Raw genomic sequence first — 20,212 nt, 5'->3', positions numbered from 1 at the left:
AGCAGATCCAGCACCTACCGTGCTCCTGCCCTGCCCGCGAAGCTTTATGGCGTGCGTAGCAGCACGACTCGAGCCAACCTGGCGCTGTGGGCGTGCACGCAGCTCCGTGGGGCTGAGCACCGCGGGAACGGAGATGTTCTCAAGGAACTTTAAATATTTGGAGTTTAATTAGCCTTGTAAACACACCACGTGCTTGTAAGTAGCACAGGACAGAACTGGTGTTTGTGGAGGGAGGGGGTTTATTTAGAGTGCACTTCACAAAATCACTCCACATGAGTGTATATCGGTATTTATGGAGGTGCACTGGGAGTGATGGAGCTGGTCGGGGGATGCCCTCTGCTGGCATCCTCCTGGGAAATTCTGGGGCACCTGCTGCAGGAAACCCCCGTGCATTTTTGCAAGGGAGGCACCGAAACCATGGTGCAGCATCGCCCTAGGTGAAGGCACTGCTCCTTGAGCCCACCTCCCACTGCCTCGCACAAGGGCACAAGGAAGCAGCTGAGCTGGGTTTGCTTGTCGGGTACAAGCTCGAAAGGAAATCCTGCACCCCCAAAATGCCGCTGCCATCCCATACTTGTTAGCCAGTTAACCATCCTGCCCGTTTCATCATTGCAAATCCTGCTGCGATGCAAAGCTCTCCAGGATGAGATGAAGATGGGGCCTTTGGCTGTGTGCACCAACCAAACAGCTCCATGTTATTTGAAATTTAAATTACACCTATTGTGAATTATTATTTTGTCTGTGTGTGAACAGGGATTATAGCACTAAATGCGTTAATTTCTTTAGCTTCATCGTTTCTTCCTTCATCCCAGCTGTGAAAATCCCAGCAAAATGGGGCATTTGGCAGCAAAACGCTCCTCAAGCCCCAGCTGCCCCCAGCACCTCACCAGGGCCGGAGGCCAGAACAGAGCTGACCCCCCTCCCAGAAACTCAGCGAACACCAAATGCACCTCATGCGGCTCCTCCAGCAGCACAGCAAAGGTGCAAGAGCAGCACGAAGAGGGCCTCGTGTTCACCGCAGCAGTGGTGAATCCCGCAGGCAGGGCATGCAAATCCCCCCTGCGCACCCGTTCCCACGCTGTGCCCAAATCCACCCCCTCCCCGGGGCACTGCAGCGTGCTGGGGCTATTTTTGCAGCAAGCACTCCCCCGCCCACCCCCCTTCCACTTTTTGCAATTGCTGCAAGTCCGGGGATGCCCCAAATATCACCCGCTGGGGATGCAAAGCCTACGGCCAGATCCAGGAGGGGATGCCAAAGCCCATCCAAAGCCATGTGAGGTGAGCTGCTCCCCAGCCAAGACACTCTTGGGAAGTAACAGGCCTGACCTGTTTTTCCTTATCCCAGGAAAAACCAGTTTAACCCCCGGCCTGACGCAACCAACTGGTGCTGCCGCCCTTACCAAAAAGGGGAAAAACCCTCCCGAATTAACAATTCCTCGAGTAAACCCTATCCAAGCTCCCCCCAGGCAGGCAGCCAGCCCAGGCGGGTGCAAAAAGCCCTAAAGATAAATGAAACTTCATTTTCGGCTTGAAACCTTCCCCTTTACCCAAGGCCTTTCTAACCCAGCTGGAGTTTCAAGGGAAAAAATAAGGTTTTAGGGACAAGCAGCCAGCAGCCCTCTAATCACATCAGGTAGGGATTGCATCCTGGAAAGCCCTCAGATAAACCAGGTCCCCCACGCTCCTGCAAATGCCGTTCTTAATTTTCATTTCTGATTCCTATTGGAATTAGAACAAAGCTGCCCCAAAATGGGCCGCGACACTGCCAGCCTCCCCATGCATGAGATTTTCAGGAAAAAAAAAAGCCGCCGCTGTTGCAGGCTGTCCAGATGCGAGCAGGTAAATAGGAGGGGAACTTGGCCCTGGCGCCCGGGATGCACGCCGAGACCCATCCCGGCAGCCAGGGCAGCATCACCACAAAGTTATTCCTCCTCAGCAAACGCCTTTTCCAAAGCCCGGCGTTGCAGCCGCTTTTTAATGATGATTTGACGGCGTTTTCCTGCTTCTGTTTCGCCTTTGATCTCCCAGATCACGTCTGGGACCGGCAGGCGCCGCTCCGAGATGCGGCGCGGCTGATTCAGTAAGCAACTTTATTTTCCCTTTTTACACCCCCAAAAAACGACTTCTCTTGGGTAACGCTGAGTTTTTGCTGCCGCTTTGGCCTTCTGCGGCATTTTTGCAAGTGCTGCAGATGGCAGGAAGCAGGAGTCGTTGCCCACCGCCGGCCCCTGGGACCAAGTCCCAAAATTGCACGTGCATCACAGCCTGCACGGCACTGGGCCCGAGAGGCAAAAATGCAGCTGCTGAGGAGGGCTGGGGCAGCTGCGTGCATCTTCCCTCCTGCAAGAGCTTTGCACAAAAAAAAAAAAAAAAAAAAAAAAAAAAAAAAAAAAAAAAAAAAAAAAAGGAATCTTTCTGTTGGGAAAAGAGGGGAAAAAAATGCAATAAAGAGAATGAGTGCATTTTCCTTCCAGGAAAAAAAAAATAAATCTCATTGCAAGGAGGGCAGTGAGTGCATCTTCCCTCTGCAAAAATATTTGCTTGCAACAAGGGGAATAAATGAATAAATGCATCTTTCCTCTGCAAAAAGTTTTTGCCATAAAAGGAACGAGTCTTTTTCCATGGCAAGAAAACTCTTTGCAGTAAATAGAGAGCGCATCTCTGCACCTGCAAAAGAATTTCCTTACAACCCAGTGAGCGTGTGCATCTTTCCTTGGCAAAAATGCAATGAAATGCTTTGCAATAAGGGGGGAGGGCATTTTGCAATAAGTGCTGTGCACCTTTCCTTAGGAAAAAATAAAATAAAATAAAATAAAATAAAATAAAATAAAATAAAATAAAATAAAATAAAATAAAATAAAATAAAATAAAATAAAATAAAATAAAATAAAATAAAATAAAATAAAATAAAATAAAATAATCTTTGCAACAAGGGGAAAGCGCGATGCCCTCCCGGAGTCTTCCTGTCCTAAAGATGGAGCTGTGCGTGCACAGCCGGACTTCGCAGCCTCTTCCTCTCCAAAGCGCTTTTTTTTTTTCTCTTTTTTTTTTTTTTTCCTGCCCGTACATGTGTTTCTGTTTTGTATTGTAGCATTTGTTCTGGCGGCTCATATTTACATTTTAAGTGCATCTGGTGGGTGGGCGCTAGGGGAGGAAAGGGAGAAGAAAAAAAAAAAAAAAAAAAAAAAAAAGAAACACAACCTCCTTTTTCTGCAACAGGAAACACCACCAAAAATATTGCAAAGGCCCCGAGTTGGTGCTTTCTTTATGCTGCGCCCTTCGCCCTAAAACAGGTTTGCAACCGTGCCGGGGGGGCGAGCGCGGGGGTTGGGGGGGTGGGGGGCACGAAGTTGGGGGGCCGCGGGAGGAGGAGGAGGGAAAGGGGGGGGCTAAAAGAAAAAAAAAAAAAAAGAAAAAAAGAGAAGGAAGGAAGGCGGATCCACGTGGTTTAATGGGAGACAGACAGAGATCCCATTGTTCAAAATCAATAAAAAAAAAAAAAAAAAGCAGGGGCAGACGGAGGGGAAGAGACGGAGCCACCGGGGGGGTGAAGTGGGGGGGGGGGAGGCGGCCCGAACTGCTCGACCCGGGGCCCCCGCTTGAATTTTTTTGCACCCCCCTATAAAATTCGCCCTCCCCCCCCCCGACGATTTGGCCGCAAGCAAAAAAATCAAAATAAAACACCCCCCCTCCAAAAAAAAAGTAGCAGCCAAGTGGCCGATAAGGGCTGCAGGCGGCGGCGGCACAAGCGGGGCCCCCCCGAGAGCAGGTGGGGGGCTGGGGGGGGGGTCCCGCTGCCCCCCCCCCCCCCAGCGGGCACTGCTCCGCTCCGCTTTCCTCGGGGGACTGGGGGGGGCTTTTTGTCTCGGAGCCCTTTTCATTTTTTATTTTTTTTTTTGGGGGGGGGGGGCGGCTTTTATTATTTTCTTTCTTTCCACCCGCAGCTTCGGTACCGTGCCCTGGGGGGGTGCGACCCCCCCCCCCCGTTACAAACGATCCTTTCGAATCGCTCCTTTGCAACCCCTGCTTTGTAACCTCCTCCCCCCCCCCTTTTTCAACCCCATCGTCGCTAATCGCTCCTTTGCAACCCCCCCCTTTGCAAATCTCCCCTTTGTACCCCCCCCCCGTTCGCAAGCTCCCTTTACAACCCCCTGCTTTACTTCGCCCCGTTTTTCACCCCCCCAGCTGCACCCCCCTTTGCAAATCCCCCCTTTGCACCCCATTTCCAACCCCCCCTTTGCACCCCCCCATTCGCAAACCTCTCCTTCGCACCCCCCCTTTTACCACCCCCTTTGCAAATCGCCCCCTTGCACCCCCCCATTTGCAAGTCGCTCCTTTCCTCCCCCTTTGCACCCCCCCGTTTCCCAACCCCCCCTTTTTCCAAATCCCCCCTTTGCGCCCCATTTGCAACCCCCCTTTTCCCAAATCCCACCCCCCCTTTTACCAACCCCCCCTTTTACCACCCCCCCTTTGCAAATCCCCCCTTTGCACCCCATTTGCAACCCCCTTTTTTGCAAATCGCCCCTTGGCACCCCCCCCCCATTTCCCACCCCCCCCTTTGCAAATCCCCCCTTTGCACCCACTTTGCACCCCCCCACTTTGCACCCCCCCCTTTGCACCCCGCTCCTTCGCACCCCCTTTTACCCCCCCCTCTTCGCACCCCTTTTCCTCCCCCTTTCCACCCCCCTTGACCCCCCCCATCCCCTTATGACCCCCCCCATCCCCTTACACCCCCCCCATCCCCAACCCCATCCCCATTCCGGGGGGGGGGCTTCCCCCCGACGGCTCCGTGCCCCTCTCCCCCCTCTTTGTAACCGAGCGCTGGGAGCGGGGGGGGGTGATAAGAGGAGGGGTGTGTGTGGGGGGGGGGGGGGCTGGGCCGGGCCGTGGGGGTGGTTGGTGGTGGTGGTGGTGATGGGGGGGGGGGGGGCCGGGCCGGCGGTGCTCGACGGGTGACGGCGGCGCTCCCTCGGCAGGCGCCATGCCCCGCAGGAAGGCGGCGGGGCCGCCCTGGGAGCCGGGCCCCGGCAGGCGGCGACCCGGGGCGGCTGCGGCGGTGCCGTCGTCGGGAGGGAGGCGACGGCCGAGGCCCGAGCGAGGAGGAGGAGGAGGAGGAGGAGGTGGTGGAGGAGGTGGTGGTGGTGGTGGAGGAGGAGGAGGAGGAGGAGGAGGAGGCGGCAGCAGCGGAGGCAGCAGCGAGGAGGAGGCGCCCCGGGAACGGCGGCCGAGGGACGGGAGCCCCGTCGGGAGGAGGCCCGGCAGGCCCGGGGGGGCCGGCTCCGGAGGCAACGGCGGGGGCACGGGGCCCGCTGGGGCGGCGAGGGGCCAGGCCGTGGTCATCTGCGAGCCCGAGCACAGCAAGGAGCGCATCGTGAGCGGGGCAACCCCTTCGGCACCCCCCCTGTATCCCCTAGAACCCCCCCCGGCACCCCCGCTTTGCACCCTCAATGCACACCCCCTTTGCACCCCCCTTAACACCCCCCTTTGCACCCCCTCTTTGCACCCTCAATGCATACTCCCTCTTTGCACCCCCCCTTTGCACCCCCCCTTTGCACCCTCAATGCACCCCCCCTTTTGCATCCCCCCCTTTGTGTCCCCCCCAACTCACCCCCCACTCCGCACCCCCCACTGCAGCTAATGCACCCTCTCGTTGTGCCCCCTAAAGGACCCCCCCCCTTTGCACCCCCATTCACCCCCCTTTGCTCCCTGCATTGCATCCCCTTATGCACCCGATTTGCACCCCCCTCATGCACCCGTTGCGCCCCCCCTTTGAACTCCCATCACCCCCCCAATACACCCCGTCTTTGCACCCCCTAATCCGCACCCTTTTTGGACACCCCCCCCCCGCTGCACCCCCTCATAGCACTCCTTACTGACCCCATACTGGGCTCCCCCCATTGCACCCCAGTGGCACCCCTTCATTGTACCCCTCCCTGCCCCCATTACTGCTCCCCTCCGTGGCACCCCGTAATGCACCCCCTCGGTGAACACCCCCCTTTTGGCCCCCCTCCTGGCACCCCTCAGTGCCCCCCGTTGCACACCCACCTTGCAGCCCCTAATGCACCCCCCAGCTGCACCCCTTTACTGCACCCCCTCACTGCACACCCATTGCATCCCCAGTGCACCCCATTAATGGCCCCCACTGCACCCCGTTACGCCCCTTTAATGCACCCCTTCCTTGCACCCCTTTTAATGCCCCCCTAAGACCTTCACCCCCCCCATTGCACCCCAATAACGCAGCATTTCATTGCACTCCCCTGGAGCACCCCTCATTGCATGCCCCCACCTCACCCCCTCTAGGAAATGCCCCCAAATTGTACCCCTTAAATGCACCCCCCCCAATCCCATCCCCTTTATTGCACCTCCAAATCGCCCCTTTACCTGCATCCCCAAATCACTGCCCAAGATTGCACCCCTTAAATGTGTTTTGCGCCCCTAAAGTCACCCCCCCCTTATTGTACCCCTCGACTTCTGCTTGCAGCTTGCCCCCCCTTATTAAAATCACTTCATTGCCCCCCCAAAAGCTGCATCCTATTTGCATCCCCTAAATTGCCCCCCAACTCCCCCCCTCAGATCGCACCCCTAATGTGTGCCAGCCCTGGGGGGTGCAGGTTCCCCTTTTTTTTTTCCAGCACCAGGAGCCCCCCCCCTCCTTTGTCCTAATTCATGCCAAAGGGAAGTCCAAAAATAGCTTTTGGGTTGTTTTGTCAGAGTTGACCCATTTGGGGAATTTTTAACCCAGTGCAGCGCTGAGAAATCCCATGTGCAGCGTGGGGGTGCGTGCACGTGCAGTGCCCCCCCCGTATTTCTGCACCCCCTTCCAGCCTGCCCCCCCGCTTTGCATTTCAAGCACGCTGCTCCGCTCCCTTTTTTCCCCTTTTCCGCCTCATTTTGGGGGTTCCCCGGGCGGGCACGCGCAGCCGAGCACGCGCTTGGAGGCTCCCGCGTGGCCGCCCCGGGCAGACGGCTCCACGCATGCGCCCCAGGCAGCCCCCCATTATTTTGAGGGGGGGCTTTCATAGGACACCCCCCCCCAGCGGCTGCAAAGCCGGCGGTGCTTTTACACCCCGCATCCACCCGTCTGCCCGTCCCCACGCCCTGCGCTTTTCCTGCTGTTTATAGCTCCCTCTAACTTCGCTTGCTGCAAAAAGCAGAAATTGCAGAAATTGGTGCGAGACCGGACCTGGGTGGCTTTAGACGAGTGGTTTTCAGCCACGCCGGTTTTCTTGTTCCTTTTGCAGCCCTGTGTATATTTTCCTTCCCACCCCGTGCATGGGGAGGCAAGCTGGCAGCAGTTTTTTTTGTTTTGTTTTTTTTTTTTTTAAATAATCCACTTTTTTTGCACTGAACCCGGCAGATTAACCCTTTGCCCCCCCGCCCCGTGCAGACAGCTCATGCTGCACGTGCTCTCCTCTTCGCAGCTTTGCCTCGTGTCACAGCATCCTTTTAGGTGGGGAAAAACCATAATTAATAATTAACCAGCACTGGGCGTTGTGCAAATCCCCGCTCCTTCCTGCAAAGAGCAAAACCCCACGTTTCAGACCCATTTGCCAGCGTGCAAAGAGGGGGAGCCAAAAAAGGGGAGCGTTTTGCTTCTGTTCCCTTCTGCGGCTGCAGCGCTGTGCAGTGTACGGCGGGGGCTTTAATGTCAAATTGCAAAAAATCTCCCTTGTCCCCCTACCACTTAGCTCAGAAATGCAGTTTTGATTGCAAGCTTGGATGCAAAAATGAGGACTGAAGGGGAGAGCACGTGCAAGCTGGGGTGTTCTGTAGCCTTATCCTACCCCGCATGCAAAAAATCCCCACGAGATCGAGGTGGCCGCGGGAAGGCTGATGAATTCTCCCTGCCCGTTGCAGAAACTCGAGGGCTCCAAGTGCCGAGGGCAGCTCCTGATCTTTGGAGCCACCAACTGGGACCTGATCGGCCGCAAAGAAGTGCCTAAGCAGCAAGGTGAGCGATGGGCACGGCTGCGGCCCCCGCGTGTGCGGCACCGAAGCTGTCGCAGAGCAGCCCCAAAGCAGTGTTTAGTGCCGTGCGTCCTCATCTCTTGCCTTTTTCCCACCAGTTGCATATCGGAACCTGGGCCAGAATCTGTGGGGGCCACACAGGTATGGGTGTCTCTCAGGGATTCAGGTGCGGAGCGTGGTTTCGGGACCGTGCGCGGCTCACAGCCTCCTCATCACCGCCGAGGGCAAGCTCTGGAGCTGGGGTGAGCGAAACCCCTGAAAAAAATGATGCAAAACCTGGCGGGGCCACGCCGGGGGGCTTCGTCCTCCCCATGTGCAGCCCCCAAACCACTCGTTCTTGTCAGGTCGCAACGAGAAGGGGCAGCTGGGCCACGGGGACACCAAGCGCGTGGAAGCCCCCAAGCTCATCGAGGTGCTGGGCAACGAGGCCATCGTGCTGGCAGCGTGTGGCCGGAACCACACGCTGGCTCTCACAGGTAAGGGAGAAGTTCCTGCTTCCTGCAAAATGCCCTAAAACGGCCGCATTTTCCCCTAATTTTATTTTTTTCCCCTCTTCGTGGCTTGCAGAGAATGGCTCCGTGTTCGCCTTTGGGGAGAATAAAATGGGGCAGCTGGGGCTTGGCAACCAAACGGATGCTGTTCCAAGCCCTACACAGGTAAATCCACTCCTCTCCATGCCTTCCCCTTTTTTTGAGGGATGAAAAACACCATATTTTTGGTTTTTCATTGAAAAAGCCCTTAGCATAGCCCAAACCCCTGTAGGGTGCAAGGACATTCCCCTTGAAGGTGCAGCTGGCTTTGAAATCGGGTGGACAAAGCACAACATGGAAAAAGAAATATTTTTCAAAACTTTGATACAAATGCTGAAGGATTTGGGGGTTTCCCCGTTACCACCAGCCCAAACCTCTACCCTGGGGGTTGTCTGGTTCCCTTTTTGAGGTGAAAACCTGGGACTTTAGGTCTGGATCTTCCTGGAGATGAAAACTGGTGGCCAAAGAAAAGAAGCTGGGGTAGGGGTGAGCTCCCAGAGATGTTTCCTCCCGCAGGAAATTCATATTTTTGCCTTTTTCTTGACTTTCTATCCCCTTTCTTCTTCTGCAGATCATGTACAATGGGCAGCCCATCACCAAAATGGCCTGCGGGGCCGAATTCAGCATGATCATGGACTGCAAAGGAAACCTCTACTCCTTTGGGTGCCCTGAGTATGGGCAGCTGGGTACGGTAACATTTTGGGGACTGTTTTTAAAGGTTCGAGCTACTGTGCAAGGGGGTGGGGGGGTTCCCTGCCTCCGTTTTCCCATCCATGAAATGCAGAAATGCTGAAATGCAGCTGGCGCAGCAGCAAAGCGTGACCTGCGCCGTGCTGCTCCCCTGTAACGCCAGCAGAAGTGAATCCCAAAGTGTGGTGCAAACCTAAAAATGTAGGGTTTGCAAGCGGAGAGGGGATTGGCTTTGTAACGCGGTGCTCCCGCACAGGGCACAACTCAGACGGGAAGTTCATCGCCCGCGCGCAGCGGATCGAGTACGACTGCGAGCTGGTGCCGCGCCGCGTGGCCATCTTCATCGAGAAGACCAAAGATGGGCAGATCCTGCCCGTCCCCAACGTGGTGGTGCGGGACGTGGCGTGCGGGGCCAACCACACGGTGAGGAGTCAGAAATAGGGTTTTTCCTTTGGGTTTTTGCACCGAGGGCTTTGCTTTTCGTCACCGCATCCTTTTTCTGCAAATCTGTGTTCCTAAGCTGTGGCTTAAGCCCGTCCCTTTGGCTTTTTTGGTGCTGGGGAGGAGCAGGAAGGTGTGGACAAAGGTTGGGGTGCCAATCGAAGATTCAGGCCTCTGTACCCACACATCCCCTCAGCAAACCCAGCTGTGCCCTGCAGTTGCCCACCCTCACTATTTGCAGCATGCATTTAGGGATAACAAGTTTGCGGTGCGCTTTTAGGGATAAAAAGTTTGCGGCGTGCATTTACAGACAGATTTGCAGGGTGCGTTTACGGGTAAATTTTTGCAGCCTGCATTTAAGGAAAAGTTCTTTCACCATGCACTTAAGAATAACGGTTTGCAGCATGCACTTAAGGGTAAGTATTTGCGGTGTTTATTTATGGATACAGATTTGCAGAGTGCATTTAGGAGGAAGTACAGTGCACATTTAAAGATAAATAGTTACAGCAGGCATTTAAGGACAAAGATTTGCAGGGTGCATTTAAGGATAAGTACTTGCAGCATGCATTTATGGGTAGAGGTCTGTGTCTTATTTAAGGACAGATTCACAGGGTGGGTTAGGAGGAAATACTTGGGGCATGCATTTGAGGACAGATTTGCAGTGTGCATTCAAGGACGGAGAATTTACAGTGTGCACTCAGGAACAAGTAGTTGCAGTGTGAGTAGGCTCACAGTCTTGCAGGGTGTATTTAGGGATAGAGAACTGCAGCGTGTGTTTAAGGATGATGCTTGCAGCAGGGGTTGCAGCGCGCGCTGCAGTGCAGTCGCTGCAGCTGCTGCAGCTCTTCCTGCACCGAGCTGCCCAGCTCACCATGGGTGTCCCTCCATCCCCAGCTCGTCCTGGACTCGCAGAAGCGTGTTTTCTCCTGGGGCTTTGGTGGCTACGGGCGGCTGGGCCACGCGGAGCAGAAGGACGAGATGGTGCCACGGCTGGTCAAGCTCTTTGACTTCCCAGGCCGTGGGGCAGCGCAGATCTACGCCGGCTACACCTGCTCCTTCGCCGTCAGTGAAACGGGTGGGTGGCACGCCCCGAGCCCCTAATTTTGGTCTATCCAAGCAAATCCACCGTTATTTACATCGCTGTGGGGATGCTCGAGGTGGGAGGCACGGATCTGACCGTGTGTTTTTGGGGCTTGCAGGCGGCTTGTTTTTCTGGGGTGCCACCAACACCTCCCGCGAGTCCACCATGTACCCCAAAGCCGTGCAGGATCTGTGCGGCTGGAAGATCCGCAGCCTGGCCTGTGGGTGAGTGATGGACTCCCCAAATCTTTTTCCTGGTGTTTGGCATGCTGGGAGGGGCGGGTGTTGCTGGGGCTGGGGGTCACTGCCTTGCACTTCACTTGTAGGAAGAGCAGCATCATCGTGGCGGCAGATGAGAGCACCATCAGCTGGGGGCCATCTCCCACCTTCGGAGAGCTGGTAAGGACTGACCAGCACCCAGCCATCCAGCACCCAGATTTACCCATCCCCACCCCCCCAAATCATTTGGTGCAGGGGCTCTGGGTGTTGTGCGTCCCCCCCACAGCCAATTATTTAGGGATCGTGCTTGCGTTTTGCAGGGCTATGGGGACCACAAGCCCAAGTCATCGACGGCTGCCCAAGAGGTGAAGACCTTGGATGGGATCTACACGGAGCAGGTGAGCAGGGACCCGAATATGTGCACCCTTGGGTGCTTCCAACCCATGGGAGGGTGTCACCTTTGAGATGCTGTCACCTTTGGGGTGCCAAACCATGGGATAGTGCCACCCTTGGGTTGTCCCCACCCGTGTAATGCTCCCAGCTGCTGCCACCCATGCCATGCTGCCACCCACGGGCTGTGCCTACCCACTGGGTGCTGCCCCCCACTGGGTGCTCCCACCCATGGGACGCTCCTCAAGCATGGCCCCGGATAACGAAAAGGGGTCCCGAGTCAGCAGGAGATGATTTTGCCTCAGTTTCCCCTTCTGCCCCCAGGTGGCCATGGGCTATGCCCACTCGCTGGTGATCGCCCGTGACGAGAGCGACGCCGAGAAGGAGAAGCTGCGCAAGCTGCCCGAGTACAACCCCCGCACCCTCTGAGGGGCCGGGGGGCAGCCGAGCCGCCCGCCCCGGTTTTCCAAGCGATCCGCGGTTTTAACTACCTGTTCTCCTACGATTTCCAAAGCGTTGGGTTTTTCCCTCACCACCACGGCCAAGACCTTCCCCCGTGGCTGTTTGAGTTCCCATCCCGACCCTAGCAGGACCTTTTGGCACATCCAGGCTTTTTCGTTGTTGTTTTATCGGTTTGGTTTTGTAGTTTGTTTGTTTTGTTTTGTTTTGTTTTTCTCTTTTTTTTTTTCTGCTGTTTCGCACAGAAAGGAAGGTGCCGGGTTCGCCTGAACAGGTGTCCAATTTTTTTTTACTATTATTTTTCCTTTTCCTAGCCACAAATTTCCCCACAAGCACCCAGTTGCGGGCTCAGAGCAAAAATCAAGCAAAACACTGCAAAATGCCTTTTTGCCCCACAATATTGCATTTTTTTGGCATTTCTCCCAAGCAGCCTCCACCTTGGGTGCTGTAATTCTGAGGTTCTGATCCCCAGCATCCCTTTTTCCCAGGAGGATTTAGGGACAAGCCTGTTGTCCCCTCACTCTTGGGGGACAAAGCGGGTCCTCTCCCCAGCCCTGCATCATTTGGGGGTTGGATGCCCCCAAGCCGCCTGCCCCCCGCTTTTGCGCCCCCCAAGCCCCCCCGCTGCCCATCCCAGGGCGATCTCAGGTATGAAGAGCGGGCCCTGAAGCGTTGTGCAAGCTTTTTCCTTTTTTTTTTTTAATTATTGTTATTTTTATTATTATTATTATTTCCACTGCCTGGTATCTGCCAAAAGCCCCTCCTCAGGCAACGCTGTGCACTGTGCTGGAGAAACGAGGTGCCTTTATACGCAGAGCCCGGCTCTGCCTCCACAAAACCCAAGGGTGGTTTTTTTTTTATTATTTTATTTTATTTTTTAGTTTTTAGGGTTTATTTTGATTTTTTTAAATTCCTTTCCACTCTCCCTGGCAGTTTGCTGCTGGTGCGCCACGTGGCCCTGCGGGGAATTTTGCAGTACTTTATGGAAAAAAAAAAAAAAAAAAAAAAAAGAATTAAAAGGGGGTTCTTTATGTTTGCTTTGGGGTTTATTTTGGGGTTTGTTTCAGTGTGTTAGAGTCAAAACTTCCAGGACAGGGAGAGAGCAGGGTGGAGAGTTGGATATTCTGTTTTCTTGAGCAATACTAGCATTTGCTGCAAGCACCCAGCCCTTCCAGAAATGGGTGGTGAGGAGGTGGGTGCATGCAGCACCCCACAACGGGGCTTTTCTAGCCTTATCCCCCAATTTTTTTCTACTTGCGATGAATATTTCAAGCTCATCACCATCAGCTGCCTACCCCAAATGGGCATGAGGGGATGCTGCAGACCCTATCATGATAGGGGTGGAAAAAACAGCAAAAACCCACTTTCACCCCCCAGAAGCAATTTGGGCTTGTCCTGCTTTTACACAAAATATTTGAGGCTCGGATCGATGCTCCTGGTAATGTTCTCCCCCATGTGCCGCTGTGTCCTGGCAGCGGGCGAGCGAAGGAGGAGGCTGGAAGAATAAAATAATAATAAACCACGAGGCTCTCTGAGCAACGTTCCTTTTAGGTGAGACGACAGGTTCCTGGTTTAGTGCTGTAATTGTCTTCTTCATGTTTTTTTTTTATATTTCTTGGAGTAAATGTTTAAATAAACAACGTCATTGTGTACACCCCTTGGCTCCGCTCCTCGGCCCCGATGCACACCCCAGTCCCAAATGTTTGGCTGGGAGCAGTCCCCTGCCCTGGCATCTCCCCTCCTTTCTGCCTGCCCCCTTTTTCTTTGGCTTTTTAACCAGAAGGGACGGGGATGCTCAATGCAACACGGGCCCTGCCCCAGTATCGCCAAAAGCAAATCTGCAGCCGTTAGAGGGCACCATCCTGCTGCTGACACGGTGCTCAGTCCCAGAATAGCTCTCCACTATCTGCCTGGGATTTTGCAAGCAAAAAGCAGTGTGTGCATGCGTGCATTTATTTTTGTGCATACATTTCTTTGTGTGCATTTGTCCACACATGTGTTTTTGTCTGTACTCTTGTCCACGCACTCGTTTTTGTGCACGCATCTGTGCATTTTTTCCCATGCATGTATACGTGTGCTTACATGGGTGCTTGTGTGCATGTATTTTGTCTACATGCACATGTGTTAGGCATTCATATTTTTGGTGCATTCATGCATATTTTATGAGCCTGCAAGTGCATTTTTGTACATGCATGTATGGGGACATTTTTTGCACACATGCACACGCCTTTTCCAACACGCACCACTGCAGCAGGACTGCATAATCCCACCAAACTCTCTTTCCTGCACCCTTTAGATAGGTCTTCAATTCCTGTGCTGGGAGAGCAATGCCAGTGTCCCACCACCTGCTGTCAGCCCACAGCATCGTGCCAAGAGCACCACAGAGTCCAAAAAAAATAAATACAAAAAAAAAATCACCCCATTTACAGCAAAACTTCAAGCCTGAGCACCCAGGAAGAGGCAGGAAGCTGGGAGCAAGCCGCAGCCCTGGTTTATTTCCAACAGGGAGCTGGGGGGGGGGCCACCGCTGCTGAAGGCACTTGCAGGAATGGGGAGAAGGATTTGGGGGAAAAAAGGAGGAAAGCCAGGGTGGCTCAGAGCACCATGCGCCACCACTTGAAGGCGAAGGGCTTGCGGCGGACGTTGGTGCCGCAGTGGACCTCTCCGGCGAGGACGTGGTAGGAGTAGTAGTCATTGATGAAGGTGCAGGAGAGCCCCAGGGGCTCGAGCAGCGCCCGCACGCGCTCCTCCAGGCAGCACTGCCCGGCCACCAGTGGCCCAAAGGGTTTGGGGATGCCCAGGTGCCTGCCCAGCACCAGCATGTTCACCTGCGGATGGATGGACGTCAATGTGCAACCCTAAATTCACAGCGAGCCCTCTCCCCCATCCTCCCCAAACCATCCCTGCAGCTTTGTGTTACCATGTCAGGGAAAAACGCGTTGGCGCCGGCTTGCTCATTGCCTTGGAAGAGCTGGGGGATGTCAATGATGTCCTGCTCGGCCAGCCCCAGCTCCCGCTTCAGGATGTCCCGGTTCCAGCTGATGCAGTTCTGCCAGGGAGGGAGGGTGGAAAGGGGGTCGGGGGGGAGCCTGGGGGGCTCGGGGGGCAGGGAGTGAGAGCGAGGGGTGATGGGGAGAGAGGGAGGGGTGGGGGAGTGGGGGGACAGGGTTGGGATGGGGATGGAGACACAGGGAGATTGGGAGAGGAACAGATGGATGGACAGAAGGATGGGGAGGTGGGGAGATGGACAGAGGGACAGGGAGGTGGGTGGGGAAAAGAGGGGCAGTGGGGCAGCCGGGGGGGTGCAGAGCATCTCCCCGCTCCCCTTCCTCACCTGCACGTAGCTGTTGAATTTCCGGAGCACTTCGTTAGCCAGGATCTCGTTGATGGTTGGCTTGGGCACCGCCTGCAGTCCTGCAGCACAGAGGGGGAGCAGTCTGTCACCCCATGCTGGGAGGACACATGGCAGGGGGGGCTGGCAGGGTCCCCCAGCTTCCCTACCCTGAAACATCGCTGCCTCCCCAAAACCTTGCTCCTGCTTCTCCTTGAAGAGTTGGTAGCAGGCGCTGGGGCTGGCCAGGAGCAGCCGAAAACCCTGGGGATGGAGAGGGGTGATTTGGGGGCAGCAGTGTGATGGCCGCACCCTACAAAATGCACCCCGAGCAAGGGCTGCCCACCTTCCGATCAGGGGCGGGGACGAAGCTGAGGAACTCATCAACGTGCCCGACGTGGAGCCAGTCGGAGTAGAGCTCCACGGGTGCTTGCACCCGCTGCGCCAAGAGGAAATCCCGCACGGCCCTGGCCATCCGCCGGCCGCCGAACCTGGGGGGTGACAGCCTCAGGGTGAGGGGCGCCTCTCGGCGGCGTACCCCAAAAAAACCCGGCCCCTCACCTGGGGAAGCTGCTGCCGATCAGGATGCGGCCCAGCGGGTACTCCTTGCCCCCCACCGTCACCGGCGGGCTGACCTCCAGGTTGCCGAAGGAGTCGAGGCTGGAGGCGCCCTTCTGCACGTCCCGAGCCACGTAGCCAAAATCAGGGCCCTTGGGGGGGGAAAAAGCAAGGATGGCTTTAAAAACCCTTCTCAGGGATGCTAAAACCCCAAAGCACAGCACCTCTTTACCAAATGTGCCTGCTGACTCAGCTAATCCTCTTCCCATAAGTGCAAAAACAGAGATGTATCCATTACAGAGGCACAGATTCATCAAGGTTGGCAAAGACCTTCCAGATCATCACATCCAACCATCAACCTGACCTTCTGAGTCCCACCACTAAACCATGGTGATTTATCATCATCATCATCTTGCAGACTGCCTCAGTGCAGTGAAATGCCTCACTAATGCCAGGAAGGTAGGTGGATGCAGAACACGTCCCGTGCGTACCAGGATGCTCTTGACGGGGAAATCCTTCAGCCCTCGGTCACGGGGTGAGTCGAAGACCACAGGGAACGTCTTATGGGGGGCTTGCACATAGCCAAATTCAACCTCATCCTGTGGAGGCAGCAGAGAAGAGGGGGGAGCCCCATGGAGCTGCAGGGCTGCACCCCAGGGGGGTCTCAGCCCCCTCGCGCACCCACCTGGATCCAGCGGTCGTTGCGGTTCTCCAGCAGTGGGCAGATGGTCACGGGGCACTTGGCCTCCTCGGCCAGGGCACTGACGGCCGCCACAAAGTCCTCATTGTCCTTCACACTGGAAAGTGAAGCAGCACAGAGCTGAGGATGCGGTGGAGCCGGGCAGGATGCGGCCACCGCGTGCTGCCACCCACCTGCACACGAAGACCTCCAGCGGCGCCAGGGTGTTGGGCGTCATGATCCAAGGAGCCACACGGAAAACCACCGTGTCCGTGAAGATCGGTATCTCCAGCAAGCCCTGCAAGGACGAGGGGACACAAGGATGGGCCATCGCTCCCCTCTTTGTGTGTAAAAACCCATCCCGATTTATGGCGTTACCTTCTCGGGGCTCTCCAGCAGCGTGACGTGGAAGGACACCAGCCCTGAAAAGCTGGCGTCGGGGAAGGAGAGCCCCTCCACGAAGAAGATGCTCTCCTCCTGGTGCCGGCTGGGCTTCACGGCGTAGGCGAGCTTCTCACCCCCCAGCACGTGCTTGTACTCCTCCAGCGAGACGCTGTCTGCAGACACAAGCAACATCCTTGAGTGCCCACCCTCGACCTACAGGGTTTCACCTCTGCTTCTTCGCTTAAAGCCTTGCGACAGGGGCAGCTCGCCCCACGGCCACTGCTCCGGGCATCGGGCATGCACGTGGAGCCTTGTGGTGAGCACACCACCATCCAGCACCCTCACCAAATCCAACCCCCTGGCGTGCGACTGAGAGGTGTCTGCTCTCATTTTACCCCCACCCCATTAACAGGGGGGTCTACGTGGCCCCCCACCCTGGTGCCGGCACTCACTGCCGCCGTAGAAAACGCCGACTTTGTCAGCCTCGCCGAAATCCACGTGGAGGACAAGGCGGTGGCCGGTGAAGATGGTGCGGGGACCACGCGTGCGCAGCACCATCTGCGACATGTCCTTCAGGTCTAGGGTGACAGCGAGGACAAGTTGGGGAGGAAAGTCATGGAAAGCAAGGAGAAGCAGAAAAAGGGAGGCGGGCGTGCGGCCGTACCCTCGTAGGAGCGCACGGCGGTGTCACTGTTATCCATCACCCCGCTCTTGGGGTCGTCGCGGTCACAGTTCACCAGCAGGATGGCGCCGTGCCCATCAGGACCCCACGTCCATGTGGCCTGGGGACAGCAAAGCGGGGCTGAGGACACCATCAGGGACAGCAATGGGGTCGGGGGCTGCAGTCCCCACGTTACCTTGTCCACCAGCGTCCTGCCCACCGACCCGCTGCGGCTGGTGTCAGCATCCAGTGAGATGTCTGCGGGGACAGGGATGCTCATCGGGGCGGGCGCCGCAGTGACACCACGTTTTAGGGACAAAGCAGCCCAACTTACCCACGCAGGTGAGGTACAGCATGGCTCTGCCCACCGGCACCCCGCTGGCCTCCCCAAAATAGGAAATCCTGACCTGCAACACAGCCAGCGAGCTCAGCGCCATCCAGAGAGGGGCCCAGATCCTCCCGGATGGCCGGCACCAACCTTTTCATCACCAACGTCTTTGCTGAGTGCCTCCATGGTCACCAGCACCTCAGTGCTGGGGGCCAGGGGCCAGCGGCCGACGCTGGAGGGCAGCTTCACGCTCTGCGTCTCGTGCACCACATAGACCTTCACGCCCGGCGTCCCCTGCACGTGGAAGGCGACGGCTTCTTTGGGCGCCGACCTGCGGGGGAGCGCAGCGGTGAGAGCCACAGGGGTGCTTTGGGCATTGCTGCATGCTACAGGGATAGGTGTGCAGGCGTAACAAGTCCTGCAAGGTGCGACTGCAACAAACCCTGCAGAATGCAAAGAATCTGGCAATGTGCAGTGTTTGGTTGCAACGAATCCTGCAAAATGCAGCAAGTCCTACAACATTGAATCAAAGCCGGCAGTGCCCAGCTGTGACAAATCCTGCCATATTCAATTGCAACAAGCGCTGCAAACTGCAACAAGTCCTGCAATATTCGACTGTGACGAACGCTGCCATAGCCGAATGCAACAAAACCTGCAATGTGCAACAGCAACAACTCCTGCAGCATTCAGTTGTGTCAAATCCTGCTGTATGCAATTGCAACAAATCCTGCCAAATGCCACCAGCGCTGTAATATTCTTTTATATTCAACTGCAACAAAAACTCGGAGCATTTTTATTATTAATATTTTTGCATGGGGTCTCCCAAACATTTGCATTTTGCCCCGCAGCAGCAAATACGTCCCCGTCAGAGCAAAGCAGAGTCATGACAGTTGCAAGAACCAAGACGGGGCTGGGGGGAAGTGCCGGCAGCCAGGCAGGCTGCAGCCTGCATCACTCGTGCCAGTGCAGAGGACATGGCCGGGGCAGGATCCATTCACAGGGACCTGCTGAAGTGCTGTGAGGAGTGGGGAGAACCCCCCCTTCCTGCTGCTGCTGGTGCCCATGGGTCAGCAGCCGTGTTTTGGGCAGCGTGGAGATGCACGAAGCAATAGAAAAAGCAGAACCGAACCAAGTTGGAAAACAAAAAAAAGCAAAACTTGCTGCTGGAAAGAACTTGAAACTGGGCTGGGGCCAGCAAAGCTGGTAAAAGACACGGATGGCTGGAGGTAACGCCCCGGTGAGCAGTGCCTCCAGAGTTTAACTCTCTGGACTCCCCTGAACAGGGGAATCGTTCTACTTCACCCCGATCGTTGGGCGCAGGAGCCCCTGCCATGGGATGCTCAAGCGAGGAAGAGAAGTGCAGCTGGATGCATCACCTGGAGCTCCCTGGGGGTTTTTGCACCCAAAAGCTCTTTCTCCTTGGTGTTTGCAAACTCCTCTTGTGCAGCCCAAGCACTGTGCCCCCGCCACGGGCACTGGTGGGTGCAATCCCATCCTACAGCGAGCACCGGTGGGCGCGATCCCCTTCCTTCAGAGGCTGAGAGCCCCTGGGGAGCCCACCCGGCGCAGCCCACCCACCACTATTTTTACCCTCTCCTCACCTAATCCAGCCTTTAGTTCCTCCAGGAGGAGGGGAAAAAATAAGCCAAAAGCAGGTTTTTGGACACCCTGGCCACTTACCCCAGGACGTCGAGGGAGAGCTCGGTGCCCAGCACGCAGACGGTGCTGGTGGGGCGCTGGGTGCAGAGGTGGACACGGCGCTGCTGGGCCATGCCGGCGGCACCGGGCACCCTTGGGTGCTGTGACGGGCGGCACGAGGGGATTATAAAGCCTGGCCGCGGGGAGGGGATTAACCAAAGCCTGGCCTGATCCCACCTCTGGGCTGTCAGCTGGGTGCGCACTGCTGAGCTTTCTGGCGACAAAGCATGAATCAGCGGCAGGGGAACGCGCCCCGAGAACGCCCCCAGCCTCTGCTTTCTCCCAAACGGTGCTTTTTTTCCCCAACATAACAAAGAAATGCTGCCACCCTGGAGAACACCACGCCATAAAATATTCAGTGTGACACCAGAGCCGAGCTGGTGGTGTGCCAGCACAGGGCTCAGAGGGGTTTTATTTCCCGGTGCCGCCGCGACACGCTCCTCCCAGGGCTCCTCGCACAGACAACAATGAAAGGTTTTATTTTCCCGGCTGGGAAAAATCAACAAAACTGCTTTAATGTTTCTGGTTTTTGGGTGCAACCTCGGCGTTTCGCCCATCCATTGCACGGGATGGCAGCCGGGACGTCACCTGCATCAGGGACAGCAAAACCCGCTGCAGTTTGGCCCGTCTTTGTTTTAATTAAAATCCTCTTTGGGGCGTAGGAGAGGCCTTTGTTGATGCACCTGTCCCCCTCCAACTCACAGCATTGTGGGGGTCACGCGCTGCTGAAATTCAATATTTCTCCTCCGTGCTGGGGCTGGGGAAGTTGGGAAACTCAGCCAAGCCCCATCCATGG

The 20,212-nt window shown here is 56.1% G+C and overlaps 2 protein-coding genes across 3 annotated transcripts; one reads left to right on the top strand and one right to left on the bottom strand.

Moving 5' to 3' along the window:
* Nucleotides 1-3,058: 3,058 nt before the first annotated feature.
* RCC2 (regulator of chromosome condensation 2) lies at nt 3,059-13,432 on the top strand. Its single transcript, XM_084495146.1, has 13 exons — nt 3,059-3,293; nt 4,977-5,371; nt 7,858-7,951; nt 8,067-8,210; nt 8,313-8,444; nt 8,536-8,624; nt 9,070-9,184; nt 9,445-9,611; nt 10,524-10,704; nt 10,829-10,934; nt 11,036-11,108; nt 11,249-11,326; nt 11,643-13,432. The coding sequence occupies exons 2-13, from the start codon at nt 4,982-4,984 to the stop codon at nt 11,745-11,747; spliced, it is 1,674 nt and encodes a 557-aa protein (XP_084351272.1). The 5' UTR covers nt 3,059-3,293; nt 4,977-4,981; the 3' UTR covers nt 11,748-13,432.
* An 802-nt stretch (nt 13,433-14,234) lies between these two features.
* Nucleotides 14,235-19,639, bottom strand: LOC311422261 (protein-arginine deiminase type-1-like). 2 transcript variants are annotated; one of them, XM_084495141.1, is made up of 16 exons: nt 19,399-19,639; nt 17,869-18,049; nt 17,725-17,797; nt 17,587-17,648; nt 17,394-17,511; nt 17,182-17,307; nt 16,724-16,902; nt 16,540-16,643; nt 16,352-16,463; nt 16,158-16,265; nt 15,670-15,818; nt 15,455-15,599; nt 15,279-15,372; nt 15,112-15,191; nt 14,698-14,826; nt 14,235-14,605 (listed from the first exon to the last, which is right to left on the bottom strand). In XM_084495141.1, the coding sequence occupies exons 1-16, from the start codon at nt 19,488-19,490 to the stop codon at nt 14,372-14,374; spliced, it is 1,986 nt and encodes a 661-aa protein (XP_084351267.1). In that variant the 5' UTR covers nt 19,491-19,639; the 3' UTR covers nt 14,235-14,371. The 2 variants fall into 2 exon arrangements, with proteins under 2 accessions (XP_084351267.1, XP_084351268.1); XM_084495142.1 differs by lacking the exons at nt 15,112-15,191; nt 15,279-15,372 and having other exon boundaries at nt 14,698-14,787.
* Nucleotides 19,640-20,212: the final 573 nt, after the last annotated feature.

This window comes from Aythya ferina (genome assembly GCF_964211825.1).
Source record: "Aythya ferina genome assembly, chromosome: 21".
Lineage (NCBI taxonomy): Eukaryota > Metazoa > Chordata > Aves > Anseriformes > Anatidae > Aythya > Aythya ferina.
The sequence above is the reverse complement of the archived record's forward strand: the minus strand, read 5'-3'. Positions and strand labels throughout refer to the sequence as shown.